The sequence below is a fragment of the Oncorhynchus mykiss genome, chromosome 30 (assembly GCF_013265735.2).
Source record: "Oncorhynchus mykiss isolate Arlee chromosome 30, USDA_OmykA_1.1, whole genome shotgun sequence".
Classification (NCBI taxonomy): domain Eukaryota; kingdom Metazoa; phylum Chordata; class Actinopteri; order Salmoniformes; family Salmonidae; genus Oncorhynchus; species Oncorhynchus mykiss.
Genome location: NC_050570.1, coordinates 452,914 through 470,981, shown reverse-complemented (window position 1 = coordinate 470,981; position 18,068 = coordinate 452,914). Strand labels below are relative to the sequence as shown.

Below are 18,068 nucleotides of genomic sequence, written 5' to 3'. Positions count from 1 at the left end.
TAATCCTGATCTACATGTTGAAACCTCTTCATCCAAACTCACTAATCCTGATCTACATGTTAAAACCTCACTAATCCTGATCTACATGTTAAAAACTCACTAATCCTGATCTACATGTTGAAACCTCTTCATACAACCTCACTAATCCTGATCTACATGTTGAAACCTTTTCATCCAAACTCACTAATCCTGATCTACATGTTAAAATCTCACTAATCCTGATCTACATGTGAAAACCTCTTCATCTAAGCTCACTAATCCTGATCTACATGTTAAAACCTCACTAATCCTGATCTACATGTTAAAATCTCACTAATCCTGATCTACATGTTTAAACCTCACTAATCCTGATCTACATGTTGAAACCTCTTCATCCAAACTCACTAATCCTGATCTACATGTTAAAACCTCACTAATCCTGATCTACATGTTAAAACCTCACTAATCCTGATCTACATGTTAAAACCTCACTAATCCTGATCTACATGTTAAAACCTCTTCATCTAAACTCACTAATCCTGATCTACATGTTGAAACCTCTGCCAATCTCTGATGCCTTTTAACGAAATAGAGACATTAAACTGGGACTTTTTACAAGATTAACTCAATAAATCTGAATAAATTAACAAGGCATTACTAAAAATTTTACATAACATTTGCATAGTGTGTTTAATGAATATGCAACAGCAAGTGAAAAGGTCTGCTACTGTGAACCCTGTGAATTATCATAACTCCTTCCAGCATGTTCCTTAAATAATGCTCTCATTTGCACGTCATTGAGTTGGCTAATTCTAACTCTAGTAATAGTAACTCTAGTAATTAAGACTCAAGGTTTCATTTTTAATTACGTTTGTGTTACATCCATCCTGACAGTAACAAGGAGGCTCCTAATAATTAAATTGACTAACCAGTTAGAGGGATAATAACTCCTGGGGAGATGTTACATGACTCATTATTAATTCAACTGGCTCACTTAACTACTGTCCTGCTGCTGGGCAGAATAATGTCTCTGACTAGGCGAGAGTCCCAAAATGGCACCCTATTCCCTATGTAGTGTACTACGTTTGACCAGAGCTCTATGGGGAAACAGGGTACCATTTTTTGGAGGCATCCTTGAAGGTGTCAGTTTAGTTTTGTGTTAGATTAATCATGTTGACACCTATGATGCGTCTTATTGGTGTGTCTTTATTGGTCTGTACTACATGAGTGCGTTTGTGGCCTGGAGAAGTTCATAGATGGGGTTGAGGGACGTAAACATAGTAATGATTGAACAGCACAAATATTATTTTCACATCAGAGGATTGAGTTGTATAATGTAGCAGAGCCGAGTTATAGGGCATTACCTCTCAGTAAAGACTTTTTTTTAAACACTTGCAGCATTAAACACTTTTTTGTTAAACGGATCGAGAAAACCCCTTTGATAATGGATAATGAAACACATTTTATAATGGATAATGGAAACTCCTTTGATAATGGATCATGAAACCCCTTTGATAATGGATAATGGAAACCCCTTTTATAATGAATAATGGAAACCCCTTCACACAAACAAAAAATACCTTCGGTCTGCTTTAGGACCATGCGGACGCCTCAGAGCGGTCGGGATGGCAGTTTGGCTGTTTTAACTGGTGGATTTAGGAACTGCCTGACACCACAGAACATGCAGGTAGGCAGTGTGAAGGCAAAGCTTCTGAAGTTGTAAAAGCAAGCAAATCAGAAATTGGCTGCTCTTAATTTGACTGACGTAGCTGGCAAGGTAACTGCTGTTTGACTTAACATAATGTTAGTTGTGTAACTGAGCTAGTAGTGTACCTGAGCTAGTAGTGGAACTGAGCTAGTAGTGTAACTGAGCTAATAGTGGAACTGAGCTAGTAGTGTACCTGAGCTAGTAGTGTAAATGAGCTAGTAGTGGAACTGAGCTAGTAGTGTAACTGAGCTAGTAGTGTACCTGAGCTAGTAGTGTAACTGAGCTAGTAGTGGAACTGAGATAGTAGTGGAACTGAGCTAGTAGTGGAACTGAGCTAGTAGTGTAACTGAGCTAGTAGTGCACCTGAGCTAGTAGTGTAACTGAGCTAGTAGTGTAACTGAGCTAGTAGTGGAACTGAGCTAGTAGTGTAACTGAGCTAGTAGTGCACCTGAGCTAGTAGTGTAACTGAGCTAGTAGTGTAACTGAGCTAGTAGTGTAACTGAGCTAGTAGTGTAACTGAGCTAGTAGTGTAACTGAGCTAGTAGTGCACCTGAGCTAGTAGTGTAACTGAGCTAGTAGTGTAACTGAGCTAGTAGTGGAACTGAGCTAGTAGTGTACCTGAGCTAGTAGTGTACCTGAGCTAGTAGTGTAACTGAGCTAGTAGTGTAACTGAGATAGTAGTGGAACTGAGCTAGTAGTGGAACTGAGCTAGGAGTGGAACTGAGCTAGTAGTGTACCTGAGCTAGTAGTGGAACTGAGCTAGTAGTGGAACTGAGCTAGTAGTGTACCTGAGCTAGTAGTGTAACTGAGCTAGTAGTGTAACTGAGCTAGTAGTGTAACCGAGCTAGTAGTGTAACTGAGCTAGTAGTGTAACTGAGCTAGTAGTGTAACTGAGCTAGTAGTGCACCTGAGCTAGTAGTGGAACTGAGCTAGTAGTGGAACTGAGCTAGTAGTGTAACTGAGCTAGTAGTGTACCTGAGCTAGTAGTGGAACTGAGGTAGTCGTGTACCTGAGCTAGTAGTGTAACTGAGCTAGTAGTGTACCTGAGCTAGTAGTGTACCTGAGCTAGTAGTGGAACTGAGCTAGTAGTGGAACTGAGCTAGTAGTGTAACTGAGCTAGTAGTGTAATTGAGCTAGTAGTGGAACTGAGCTAGTAGTGGAACTGAGCTAGTAGTGGAACTGAGCTAGTAGTGTAACTGAGCTAGTAGTGTAATTGAGATAGTAGTGGAACTGAGCTAGTAGTGTAGTGGTGGTGGAACTGAGCTAGTAGTGTACCTGAGCTAGTAGTGGAACTGAGCTAGTAGTGTAACTGAGCTAGTAGTGTAACTGAGCTAGTAGTGTAATTGAGCTAGTAGTGGAACTGAGCTAGTAGTGGAACTGAGCTAGTAGTGGATCTGAGCTAGTAGTGGAACTAAACTAGTAGTGGAACTGAGCTAGTAGTGTACCTGAGCTAGTAGTGTAACTGAGCTAGTAGTGTAGTGGTGGTGGAACTGAGCTAGTAGTGTACCTGAGCTAGTAGTGGAACTGAGCTATTAGTGTAACTGAGCTAGTAGTGTACTTGAGCTAGTAGTGGAACTGAGCTAGTAGTGTAACTGAGATAGTAGTGTACCTGAGCTAGTAGTGTACCTGAGCTAGTAGTGGAACTGAGCTAGTAGTTGACCTGAGCTAGCAGTGTAACGGAGCTAGTAGTGGAACTGAGCTAGTAGTGGAACTGACATGTAATGTTAGCTAATGTTCCATCCCCTCTCGACGGATGTTTTGTCTGAAGAGAATTAGCATGTAGCAGTATCTAACAGCTGTATGGAAATGTTTTGTGGCCTTTTTTGTCCGATTTCAACAGAAGTAAATGAACTTGGCTAGTTTTCGCCAGTTGATATACCATCAGAGCTAGCAAAAAATGGTAGCTAGCTAGCTCACAAACCTTTGTTCCATCACACTAGACCTAAATCAAACTATGAAACCAGCGGCCAAACGATTGATGACTGATATTCAGAATTTTTTTGACAACACAATGTGCATTTTTATTAGTCAGTATAGCAATGTAAAGTTATGTCAGTTTCCCTAACTAATTCCCTACTTTTCATACTGACACAGTATAAACAGCTCTACAGGCTACACTGTCATGGTGCAGTCAGTACACAACACAGGATCATATGGTGACAGGTGTCCCAGCAGGGTCAGACAGCCAGGGAAGACCAGTCTACGGAGCTCGGGTGAATTTTGCAGTATATAATAACAATTAGTGAATGGATACAAAACTCCATCTTGATTTGATGGGTACAGTCTGGGAATAATGGTAATTTCAATTATTGAACTATTAACTATATTCACGGATAATATAATGTATAAATGTACTCCAAGGTAATTCTTTGTCATGCCTCATCTGAGCAGGTTCAGATGGCAGGGGTCTCAGCAGGACCAGGGAAGGCCAGTCTGTGAGGGCGCTGAGGTGAACTTCTGCAGATACAACACTTTATTATATCTGTGCAGTGAACACTGGACAAGAGAGCATTTATTTAGTATTGGGGGAGAAGGGCCTTGGTCAGGGAGGTGACCAAGAAACCGATGGTCACTCTGACAGAGCTCTAGAGTTACTCTGAGATGGGAGAACCTTCCAGAAGGAAAACCATCTCTGCAGCACTTCACCAATCAGGCCTTTATGATAGAGTGGCCAGATGGAAGCCACTCCTCAGTAAAAGGTACATGACAGCCCGCTTGGAGTTTGCCAAAAGGCACCTAAAGAAACAAGATTCTCTGGTCTGAAGAAATTAAGATTTAACTCTTTGGCCTAAATGCCAAGCATCACATCTGGAGGAAACATGTCACCATCCCTACAGTGAAGCATGGTGGTGGCAGCATCACGCTGTGGGTATGTTTTTCAGCGTCAGGGACTGGGAGACTAGTCAGGATCGAGGCACAGATGAACAGAGCAATGTACAGAGAGATCCTTGATGAAAACCTGTTCCAGAGCGCTCAGGACCTCAGACGGGGGCGAATGTTCACCTTCCAACAGGACACGGCCCTAAGCACACAGCCAAGACAACGCAGGAGTTGCTTCGGGACAAGTCTCTATGTCCTTGAGTGGTCCAGCCAGAGTCCTGACTTGAACCCGATCAGACATCTCTGGAGAGACCTGAAAATAGCTGTGCAGCAACGCTCCCCATCCAAACTGACAGAGCTTTAGAGGATCTGCAAAGAATGGGAGAATCTCCTTAAATACAGGTGTGTAGCAACATACCCAAGAAGACTGTCACGTAGAGTAGGCTAAACTGGAAAACCTAACCTCTATCACGTAGAGTAGGCCAGAAGGTACTGGAAAACCTAACCTCTATCACGTAGAGTAGGCCAGAAGGTACTGGAAAACCTAACCTCTATCACGTAGAGTAGGCCAGAAGGTACTGGAAAACCTAACCTCTATCACGTAGAGTAGGCCAGAAGGTACTGGAAAACCTAACCTCTATCACGTAGAGCAGGCCAGAAGGCTAAACTGGAGAACCTAACCTCTATCACGTAGAGTAGGCCAGAAGGCTAAACTGGAAAACCTAACCTCTCACGTAGAGTAGGCCAGAAGGCTAAACTGGAAAACCTCTCTATCAAAATAAAAATATGGCGGCACCGCAAAAGTTCTTCTGTGCTTCAGGGTGTTTATTAACATAGTGATTCCTGAACAAAAACAACAGTACTGCCATCAAACATATACCTTATGGGACAGTGAAAAACAATGCTGCCCCATTCACAGTTCAATCCAAAATGGCCTCTTCATGAACTGAAAGAGAGGCTCCTTTTGTAGGGCTAGCCCCCCCTCAGAACAATTAACACCAATTAATTAAGCAATTAACTCGTCAAACCTACATTTTCCATATAACTAAACATACTAAAGTATATACATTGCAACATGTTTATGAAACAATATCACCACATAACATTTACAAAATGACTACTGACAATGTCTTTCAATATGCACATTGACATTAATGAGCCATTTGGGACAGGCACTACAAAGTCCGCCCAATTCCCTTAGCTCGGGTCCTTATCCAGCATACCCGGAAGCTACAGAGATAGAGGAACAGAACAAACAAACAAACAATGCGCTCATCAACAACATAGATAAGTATAATACATATTACTTATATTACAAATGAACACTGACAAGTGTGAAATGTATGTACTAAGACAGAGAAGTTAACTTGTGTGTCAACCCACATTGTTACCTTATCTGATAACGGAGCAGGGAGGAGTGATGAATGTGTGCCTGTGTTAAAGAACCAAATGCTGCCTGTGGCCAGTGACGGACTTCTACGTCACAAAGACTCGAGGCTGTACTCGCTGCCAAAGGTACTTCAACAAAGTAATGATTAAAGGGTCTGAATACTTATGTAAATGTGGTATTTTAGATATTTTTAAATAAATAAGCAACACATTTTTTTTTTTGCTTTGTCATTATGGGCTATTGTGGAGATTGATGAGGGAAGAAAACTATTTTATCAAATTTAGAATAAGGCTGTAACCTAAAAAAGTGTGGAAAAAGTAGAGGGGTCTGAATACTTTCCGAAGGCACTGTATTACAATAGGCATTTACCATCACAAATTGGACATGCTGTTACATTCCTGAAATGCCCAATTGTCTGCCTAGCAGGGATAGTGGTTCCTCTCACTCGCTCGTTGGTGTTGATTTCAGCCTGTCCATTTGGTGATGGTAAATCAATGCTTAAATATATTTGAAATGGACAGTGTCCAATTGGAGTATGAAATGTTGGCACTGGCAAAATATCATATGACCAATGGACACTTTCCATTAGCGATATACTGTATTACAATGGACATTCACCATCACAAATTGGCCATGCTGTTACATTGCTGAGATACCCAATTGTCTGGCTTGCTGAACCCGGGATGGCCTAGCAGTGATACTGGTTCCTCTCACTCACTCGTTGGTGTTGATTTCAGCCTGTCCATTTGGTGATGGTAAATCCCTAATTAAATAAAGGTGTTCTCAACTGGCCTCCCTGGTTAAATAAAGGTGAAATAAAATTAAATAAACATCTTAGCTGCTGTTGTATCAATATGTTTTGATCAGATTACAACCCAGGGTTACTCCAAGCAGTTTAGTCACCTCAACTTGCTCAATTTCCACATTATTTACTACAATATTTAGTTGAGGTTTAGGGTTTAGTGAATGATTTGTCCCAAATACAATGCTTTTAGTTTTATAAATATTTAGGGCTAACTTATTCCTTGCCACTCACTCTGAAACTAAATGCATCTCTATGTTAAGTGTTGCAGTCATTTCAGTCACTGTAGTAGCTGTGTCACGCCCTGACCTTAGTATTCTTTGTTTTCTTTATTGTTTTGGTTAGGTCAGGGTGTGCCATGGGTGATGTATGTGTTTTAATACTGTCTAGGGGTTTTGTAGGTTTATGGGGTTGTTTACCATCTAGGTGTTTATGTATATCTATGGTTGTCTAGATTGTTTCTCAATTAGAGGCAGCTGTTTATCGTTGTCTCTGATTGGGAACCATATTTAGGCAGACATCTTCTTTGGGTATTTTTTGGGTTATTGTCTGTGTTAGTTGCCTGTGTCTGCACTTATCATATATAGCGTCACGTTGTTTTTGTAAGTTTGTTTAGTGTCCGTCTTCATTAAAAGTAACATGTATTCACATCACATCACATCTCCTCCGTACAACGAACGTGACAAGCTGACTTATATAGTGTTGAGTCAACCACATTTATAGACACTCTGGCTTTACTCAGTCAGTGGCATGTCGTTAGTAAAATTGAAAAAAAGCAAGGGGCCTAAACAGCTACCCTGGGGAAATCCTGATTCTACCTGGATTATATTTGAGAGGCTTCCATTGAAGAACACCCTCTGTGTTTCTGTTAGACAATTAGCTCTTTATCCACAATATAGCAGGGGGTGTAAAGCCATAACACATACGTTTTTCCAGCATTAGACTATGATTGATAATGTCAAAAGCTGTAATGAAGTCTAACAAGACAGACCCCACAACAATTTGATCATCAATTTCTCTCAGCCAATCATCAGTCATTTGTGTAAGTGCTGTGCTTGTTGAGTGTCCTTCCCTATAAGCGTGCTGAAAGTCTGTTGTCAGTTTATTTACTGTGAAATAGCATTGTTTCTGGTCAAACACAATTTTTTCCAGAAGTTTACTAAGGGTTGGTATCAGGCTAATTGGTCGGCTATTTGAGCCAGTAAAGGGTGCTTTGATATTCTTAGGTAGCGGAATGACTTTAGCTTCCCTCCAGGCCCGAGGGCACACTTTCAAGTAGGCTTAAATTGAAGATGTAGAAAATAGGAGTGGCAATATCGTCTGCTATTATCCTCAGTATTTTTCTATCTAGATTGTCCGACCCTATTGGCTTGTCATTGTTGATAGACAACAATACTTTTTTTCACCTCTTCCACACTAACTTTACGGAACTCAAAAGTACAATGCTTGTTCTTCATAATTTGGTCAGATATACTTGGATGTGTCGTGTCAGTGTTTGTTGCTGGTATGTCATCCCTAAGTTTGCCAATGAAAAAGTAATTAAAGTAGTTGGCAATATCAGTGGGCTTTGTGATGAATAAGCCATCTGATTCAATGAATGAGGGAGCTGAATTGACATTTTTATGTGTTTTATATTGCCTATGATATTGTCTCTTACATCCTTAGTGAATAACATGAAGATGCTGCTAATTATGTCTAATCGATTAGGCTTAACGCATCATATGTTTTATAACATCAAAACATAATGCAAAGAAAAAGATTATCCCTGTATAATAGTTATTAGATGGTTACTTGTTTGTATATGTAATATCTCTATTTTCCACGGTGGTTCTGTCATCATATTTGATATATTATCTCTATTTTCCATGGTGGTTCTGTCATCATATTTGATATATTATCTCTATTTTCCATGGTGGTTCTGTCATCATATTTTATATATTATCTCTATTTTCCATGGTGGTTCTGTCATCATATTTTATATATTATCTCTATTTTCCACGGTGGTTCTGTCATCATATTGTAGGGTCTGGGTGGCAGCCGCATACCCCGAGTTGGTTCAGGCTGACAATATTGTGTGGCTATAATTTGCTGCTTTACAATGAATGGATTCAGTCCTCTTTTAACAACATTTGTTTCCTATTGTGAATCTCAGCATCAGCGGACTGATGACGTGTGACAGTGACAGTTTGATTCTCTTTTTCATCCGCGTGACCCTGGCTTTGTCCTGTGCGGCCCTGGGAATGTTCCGCCTCTCTACTCGACCAAAAGATGCTTCAGAACGGCCCTTTGTCTTCTTCCCTTTTTAGGCTCTAGGCTCCTTAGATATATTACTATACTATAGAGGACACTTCAGACTGGGGCTCAGTTCACAAGTGCAATGCAATTTGGCTTAGCGCAACCTTTGTTCGGCGTGTACAAATGACTCAGCATCTCATACATTACAGCTGATCTACTGCCGCTGGAACCCAGGAGTTTGGGAGCAGCAGGACCGGCGACGGCATCCTTTCAGAGACAGAGTCATGGTGGCATTTTCATTGAGGCTGAAACTACAATAGCCAAAGTTAGCATATTGTAGGCGGGGAAGTGGCACACATCTTCACAGAGATCTAACAAGCACTGCTCCTCCCAGCTCAATTCAGTTGGTTAACTGTTAACTCCGGTAACATCAGGATCATTTGCAGCTGGACGGGGACTTTATCCTTGTGGTGTTTAATGTGGTTGGGGGGAGATAGACTATATATGCAAACCCCTTCAAATGAGTGGATTCGGCAATCTCAATAGACAAACATTGGCAGTAGGATGGCCTTACTGAAGAGCTCAGTGACTTTTAATGTGGCACCGTCATAGGATGCCACCTTTCCGACAAGTCATTTTGTCAAATTTCTGCCCTGCTAGAGCTGTGCCGGTCAACTGTAAGTGCTGTTATTGTGAAGTGGAAACGTCTAGGAGCAACAACGGCTCAGCCATTCACATAATGAGACCGCTGAGTGCTGAAACATGTAGCGTGTAAAAACCCTCTGTCCTCGGCTGCAGCACTCACTACCTAGTTCCAAACTGCTTCTGGAAGCAACATCAGCACAAGAACTGCTCGTTGGGAGCTTCATGAAATGGGTTTCCATTGCCGAGCAGCCTCACACAAGCCTAAGATCACCATGCGCAAAGCGTTGGCTGGAGTGGTCCAAAGCTCGCCGCCATTGGACTCTGGAGCAGTGGAAACGCTTCCTCTGGATTGATGAATCACACTTCACCAAATCCGGGATTGGCGGATGCCAGGAGAATGCTACCTGCCTAAATGCATAGTGCCAACTGTAAAGTTTGGTAGAGGAGGAATAATGGTCTGGGGCTGTTTTTCATAGTTCGGCCCCTTAGTTCCAGTGAAGGGAAATTTTAGCTCCACAGCATACAATGACATTCTAGTCGATTCTTGCTTCCAACTTTGTAGCAACAGTTTGGGGAGGCCCTTTCCTGTTTCAGCACGACAATGACCCTGTCACAAAGCGATGTCCATACAGAAATGGTTTGTTAAAATCGGTGTGATAGAACTTGACTGGCATGCACAAAGCCCTGACCTCAACACCACCGAACACCTTTGGGATGAATTGGAACGCTGACTGGGGGCCAGGCCTAATTGCCCAACATCAGTGCTTGACCTCACTAATGCTCTTGTGACTGAATGGAAGCAAGTCCCCACAGCAATGTTCCAACATCTAGTGGAAAGCCTTCCCAGAAGAGTGGAGGCTGTTTTTAATTTTTTTTTATTTCACCTTTATTTAACCAGGTAGGCTAGTTGAGAACAAGTTCTCATTTACAACTGTGCCCTGGCCAAGATAAAGCAAAGCAGTGCGACACAAACAACAACACAGAATTACACAAACAAACATAGTCAATAACGCAATAGAAAAAAGTATATATACAGTGTGTGCAAATTAGGTAAGATGAGGTAAGGCAATAAATAGGCCATAGTGGCGAAATAATTACAATTTAGCAATTAAACACAGGAGTGAAAGATGTGCAGAAGATGAATGTGCAAGTTGAGATACTGGAGTGCAAAAAAATAGATTACATTATGGGGATGAGGTAGTTGGATGGGCTATTTACAGATGGGCTATGTACAGGTGCAGTGATCTGTGAGTTGTTCTGACAGCTGGTGCTTAAAGTTAGTGAGGGAGATATGAATCTCCAGCTTCAGTGATTTTCGGGGCTTTAGTAACAAAACGGATGCCACTGTGATCGACTGCATCCAATTTGCTGAGTAGAGTGTTGGAGGCTATTTTGTAAATGACATCGGCGAAGTCAAGGATAGGTAGGATAGTCAGTTTTACAGGGGTATGTTTGGCAGCATGAGTAAAGGATGCTTATTTGCGAAATAGGAAGCAGATTCTAGATTTAATTTTGGATTGGAGATGTTTAATGTGAGTCTGGATGGAGAGTTTACAGTTAACCAGACACCTAGGTATTTGTAGATGTCCACATATTCTAAGTCAGAACCGTCCAGAGTGCAGGCAGGTGCTGGTAGCAATCGGTTGAAGAGCATGCATTTAGTTTTGCTTGCATTTAAGAGCAGTTGGAGGCCATGGAAGGATAGTTGTATGGCATTGACGCTCGTGTCCAAAGAAGTGCCAGAAGTATACAGAATGGTGTCGTCTGCATAGAGGTGGATCAGAGAATCACCAGCAGCCAGAGCGACATCATTGATATATACAGAGAAAATAGTCGGCCCGAGAATTTAACACTGTGGCACCCCTATAGAGACCGCCAGAGGGCCGGACAACACACCCTGTTATTGCAGCAAAGGGGGGACCAACGTCATAATAATGGGCATGATTTTGGAATGAAAGTTTGACTAGCAGGTGTCCACATACTTATGGTCATGTAGTGTATTTGGTCTGGTTGGGGTGGAGACATGTGGTCTGATTGGGGTGGAGACATGTGGTCTGATTGGGGTGGAGACATGTGGTCTGATTGGGGTGGAGACATGTGGTCTGATTGGGGTGGAGACATGTGGTCTGATTGGGGTGGAGACATTTGGTCTGATTGGGGTGGAGACATTTGGTCTGATTGGGGTGGAGACATGTGGTCTGATTGGGGTGGAGACATGTGGTCTGACTGGGGTGGAGACATGTGGTCTGATTGGGGTGGAGTTACGCGGTCTGATTGGGGTGGAGTTACGCGGTCTGATTGGGGTGGAGTTACGCGGTCTGATTGGGGTGGAGTTACGCGGTCTGATTGGGGTGGAGTTACGCGGTCTGATTGGGGTGGAGTTACGCGGTCTGATTGGGGTGGAGTTACGCGGTCTGATTGGGGTGGAGTTACGCGGTCTGATTGGGGTGGAGTTACGTGGTCTGATTGGGGTGGTCTTCCTTCAGGTTTCTACTGTGTCTTTCTGATCATAGTAAACTGTGATAACATCCCAGAATGATTAGCCTGTAGAGTGAGCGCGCACTTTCGAGCCCACAATATGTCTGGAATTAGAATGCGTAACATTTTATATTATAGCCAGCCAAATATCAATGTGTCAATTGTGTTATAGGTCTGGATTTGTGGTTAAAAATAAAATAACATAAAAACAGTTTCGATCCATTATATTTCAGGGGAACCTCGGGGACAAGAAGACTGTTGTTAATTTGATCACCTCTCAGTGGGGAAGATAAAGAGGAAGACCAGTGAAAGATGTGTCAGGCAATCAGAGTGGCAGGTTTATGTGTGAATACTGTTGTCATAAAGGATCCTCATGGACCCGGGGCGCTCCAAGGCTCCCAGACAGATCACACTCCTTTCTGCCGATCACCAATAGAGGAATGACAAGTTAAAAGAAGCTTTTCACGCGGAATAAAACCCCATGGAAATAAAAAGCTGCTTCCATGCGCAGCGTGGAACTGATTTCCTAAAGTCTATTTTCTGTGGCAACCAAGGAAACCTAACAGTTTGGTTGGTACTTTTATTAACAACTTGGAGAGGATTGTTTTATAACCATAGTTTCCTCGAGTTCTTGATTTCCTACAGTAGTCGACAGGCCCATAACTGTGACCATAGAGTCTTCCTTCCAGACCAGATTCTATTGCTAATCCGTCAGTCTGATGATGGACTGTATTGTGGAATTATGGAGCCTCATTAGCATAAATTATCACCAAATCCGCGTGCGCGTGTGTGGTCCCTGGCATTGGGAACCCGTCAAGCGGAAACGTGCTCCGTGGTGTGCCTGGTAAATAGTTTGAATGGCCATGTCTCAAAATTATATAATTTTGAGACATATAATTGACTTAACTATTTTATACAGTTTTCACCACGTTAGGTCAAAGGCTTTATTTGCATTTCTGAAGTACTTTTCGAATTTGTTTTACAAATACTAGTCACTTGCCTTATGAAATTTCAGTTTAAACCCGCGTTCGTTGCTTTGTGGAAATACTTACCCGTTTTCATAGACCACACTCCATCTCCTCTCATGTCCTGGACACGCAGAAAATGGAGTAGGTTGAGGCAGGTTCAAGTTTCATAACATTTTAGGTTTATTCATGAATTACTATAAATCAATGATGGTGGTTATTTTTTGGTTCAGTGAAGCATAATTGTGTAGGTCTATGGCATATTGCGATGATGATTTTATTTATAGTGCATTAATTAAATGGATGCAACATTTAATAGCAATATAATAATTTATTCGATATATTTGCAAGTGCTAAGTGTGTCTGCTAATTTGAAACGATTATTTTCCTGTCTGATTGTGGGTGGAAAAATGTACAGTTTCGCGTTTAAGCGGCATTACTCACCAATGTAAACCTTTACACACCTGCCTGAATGAATTGAACCCAGACTATCAGAACAGATCAGGTTGATAATATTCACACCGACTCACACTGAATACATTTATAGACGAATAGAAATACAAAACACATGTCTTCAAATTGTAAAACATATTGTTTTATAAAGAGCAAAATGATGGTCATTTAGCAGAAGATTTTTAACATCCAACGTGATTTACAGAACTGTCAACATTGACAGTAGCATACAAAACAAAGGGAAAGTGATGTCATGAAACATTCTAACTCTAACCCAAACAGCCAATTTCCATGTCAAACATCCCATAGCTCAGGAGCTCTAATTGTAGTGTGAATTGACGACTTTAAGCCCCCTGCGGAAAGGTTAGCGAATACCTCCACACTGTTCGCTACGTAGTGCCCTCGCGGTTCAATTCAGGGTCTCGAGACTTTTTCCCTTTGTACTATCTTCAGATGGAAAAGATTGGCCCAAGGTGTCCATGTAAATACAGTAGGTGTCAATGAAAACAGATTATGCATTTATCCCCCTCCTCCCTGAGTGACTGTCATGTGATATGAGGTGACACATTAGTGGAGCTGCTCTGGGGGGGGGGGGGGGGGGGGGGGGGGTCTATTATACTGCTGTCCAGCTGCTATAACCACAACCCACTATCCCACGGCACCACAACCCACTATCACACGGCAGTGAGAGGAGGACATGGAAGTATTGCTGCTACTTAGCTCATCCGGACGGGATAAAACGGGGAGATGAGATCCGTTCCATTTAGCTTTCACGGAGAGAAAAGTTGACTGCCACTTTACTAAAGTCAAGACCACAGCTCACAGCTCGGCCAAGACAACCAGGCTGACTTTCCCAGGAAGAGAGAGCTGTAGCACAGTGTTCTGGAGAATGGATCGATATACCGCAACTTTCAAACGTTAAACTTTGTGTTTTTGATTTTATACATGTATAATATTTATTTTCATGCAGAGTGCTGAGAAGTGTTCACCACCGAGCCAAGCTAAGCGGAACGAGTTATTTGAAGTGTGTGAAAGAACACTGTCAGGATGCCCCGACCAGGGAGGAACACGTACAGCGACCAGAAACCTCCCTATTCCTACATCTCCCTCACCGCCATGGCCATCCAGTCCTGCCCGGAGAAGATGCTCCCTCTCAGCGAGATCTACAAGTTCATCATGGACAGGTTCCCTTACTACAGAGATAACACCCAGCGATGGCAGAACTCCTTACGGCACAACCTGTCCTTCAACGACTGTTTCATCAAGATCCCGCGGCGTCCGGACCAGCCCGGGAAGGGTAGCTTCTGGGCTCTGCACCCCAGCTGCGGGGACATGTTCGAGAACGGGAGTTTCTTGCGGCGCCGAAAACGGTTCAAGGTGATGATGATCATGGCGGCGCAGGAGCACCTGGCTCAGTCCAAGCTGTCTGACGCGGCCCATTACCTCCAACAGCAGGCTAAGCTCAGGCTTAGCGCCCTGGCTGCCACCAGCACACACCTCCCTCAGATCTCCAGCTATAACTTGGGAGTGTCGCAGCCATCAACTTTTAAACACCCATTTGCTATAGAGAACATCATTGCCAGAGAGTTTAAGGTGCCTGGGAGTCCGTCCATGTCTGCAGGCTACCCGATGCACAACCAGCTGACTGCGGCCTGGCCTCACATGTACAACACTATGGTGGACTCTGTTTCTCCTATCTCTATGCGCGGTGACTATGGGGCCTTCAGCATGCCCCTTAAATCAGTGTGTCACGGAGGACAGACCCTACCGGCCATCCCAGTGCCCATCAAACCCACCCCTACCCTGGTGGCTCTCCCGGGGGGGCTGACGCCCCACATCCCCGCCTTCCTCTCCAACTCTTACCAGTCTCTGAGCCCCACTTCCCCGCAGACAGCCACCAGCAGAAGCAGCCCCTCCACTCCCGGGGAGACTCACACCAACCCCACAGTGCAGTCCGTGGTGGTGCATTGACCAACAGAGGTATACTGAACCCTTTATGAATGAGACCAGCAGGCTCAGACCAAATCCTCAGTTTATTTTGACTCTTGCTGCTGACATCTTGTGCCGAGAATCACTACGATCAAGACAATATAGTCCCGTGTAGCAGTGTAGAGCCTACTTTGTGTATTTGCTTTGAATGCTCATTGTCTTATAACATGGGTCCAACAGAGTTATAGTGAAATATTGCTCTTCAGCTTATAAAGTATCTGTGTTTACAGTTTTGTCCGAGTTGTAAAGGAGTGAGGCACTGCAAACAGAGGCTCAGTCAGAAGAATGAGAGATAGTTACTTTTCTTTAGAAACATTATTCCATTTGTATCTGGGCTTCCAATACTTTAATTGCACCTGACAAACTATGGTTACATTAGGTAGGTCATGTCAGACTTTTTTTACTACATTATTGCAGTTATCATCAAGGACCTCGAAGTTAGTTATAGTGATTATAACTGAACAATGCAAAGCCCCTCTGAACTACAACCTGACTCGTTAGACAATGACATATCTGATGACAACAAACACTTGATTAGAATGTCAATGTGTGTCAAGCAGATGAACCTCTGAATTTATCAATTGTTTTTAACAGATTGTTATTTTTGATAGTGGGTTGGTGGTTTCTGAATAACAAGCATTTTTTTCAACGGTCTCTGTAAAAACAAACGGACTGAATTATTACACTTTTTTCAATCTTAAAAAATAGTAATGTTAAGGGAACTATAGGGTTATAGGGTCCTTGATAAATGCAAAATAAATATGCGATTAAATGTGAATAATTGCGAATAAGTTGAAATGACAATGTTGTAAAACGCACTTTTAAACTGTTCTGTGAAGCGTTTAATTGAAAGCCCTGGTGACTAGTGGATTAAACGCTGTAAATGTATTTTTTTCTCTGTTAAAGGGACAGCATGCACAACCCTAAACTGTGTTTTTCTGACAGCATGCTCAACCCTAAACTGTGTTTTTCTGACAGCATGCGTGCGTTATAAACATTTGCATATAATCTGCATTGAATTAAAAACATGGTCATCGAAATATTTTCTCATTAAAATGGTGTAAACTTTATTGTAATGGTTGGTGTATTCTGTGATGGTTAACAACTGGTATAATACTGTTATTATGCAGTTATTCATAAAAAAAATACTTCCAGACAAACAACATAATAACAGGTTAATTATAATAAAATAAGATGAATTATTATTACTAGTATTACATCAAATGCCTTCATGTTCGAATATACCTATTTAATTTCAAGGTATATTGCTGTGTCTATCAGAGTACAGAACGTTGTGTACGGTGTCTCGGGTATATTGCTGTGTCTATCAGAGTACAGAACGCTGTGTACAGTGTGTGGCTACACCAGAACCCACAGTGAGAGAGGATCTTCCTCATGTCGCTCCCACAGGAGCAGTCATAACAGAATGAACAGAGAACAGAACGAAGGAACGGCTGAATCAGAATCACAATGCGGGTGCTTAGAATGCGTGGAGTTACTGCCATAGTCACAGCGCAGACAACCGGCCTCATTCATTCAGCTACACACTAATAGACACGTAGAGAAGAAAAACATTAACGCGAAGAGGAAACTACCTTAGGCTAATACTTAGTTATAACAACTTGAGATTTTGCTTAGAACTTCCCCAAAATATCAATCACAAACAGAGTAGGCCTAGCTCGTAATTATCGTAATGGTCATTTTAAGACATTTTAGAATCTCATAACGTTTTAGTGTTTTGCACTGACATAACTGCTACCAGTTAATTTAAGTTTCACTTTAAGGGCTATTTAGTAAGCCATCTCATAGCCTTTACAACACTGATATTATGGATTAGGTGGCAAGCAGATAACAAGTGAACTCTCCTTGATGCACTATCAACGTGATGTGTGAGGCCGGATTCCCAGCCACGGTGCTTCTACACCTGCATTGCTTGCTGTTTGGGGTTTTAGGCTGGGTTTCTGTATAGCACTTTGTGACATCAGCTGATGTGAAAAGGGCTTTATAAATACATTTGATTGATTTATGTGTCTCTGCATATCTATGTTTTCACAATGCAATAATCAAAGTAGATTATTAAACATTTTAAATATATTTAAATTACTAAAATAGACAAGTATTTCATATGTATTGTGTATATTCCTATTTATAAACAAACTGTTCTAGTGTGGTACATGTATATCTTGGTGTACTAAGGGGTAGCTAGCCCCCTGGGGTAACTGCCCCACCTGTAATTCACTGTACACAGAAGACACCATTCTGTATACACCTGGCCCTTCTTTGGACACTGTGCTAACAAACCTCCAAATGAGCTTCAATGCCATACTTACAATGCCAATGCTTTTAAATGCAAGTAAAACTAAATGCATGCTCTTCAACCGACCGCTGCCCGCACCCTCCGCCCGATTAGCATCACTACTCTGGACGGTTCTGACTTAGAATATGTGCACAATTACAAATACCTAGGTGTCTGGTTAGACTGTAAACTCTTCTTTCAGACTCACATTAAGCATCTCCAGTCCAAAATTAAATCTAGAATCAGCTTCCTATTTCGCAACAAAGCCTCCTTCACTCATGCTGCCAAACATACCCTCGTAAAACTGA

At 42.1% G+C, this 18,068-nt stretch overlaps 1 protein-coding gene across 1 annotated transcript; it reads left to right on the top strand.

The window, feature by feature from the left end:
- The first annotated feature begins 5,735 nt into the window (after positions 1 to 5,735).
- Positions 5,736 to 16,524, top strand: LOC110521129 (forkhead box protein B1-like). Its single transcript, XM_021598548.2, has 2 exons — positions 5,736 to 6,022; positions 14,446 to 16,524. The coding sequence occupies exon 2, from the start codon at positions 14,523 to 14,525 to the stop codon at positions 15,444 to 15,446; it is 924 nt and encodes a 307-aa protein (XP_021454223.2). The 5' UTR covers positions 5,736 to 6,022; positions 14,446 to 14,522; the 3' UTR covers positions 15,447 to 16,524.
- Positions 16,525 to 18,068: the final 1,544 nt, after the last annotated feature.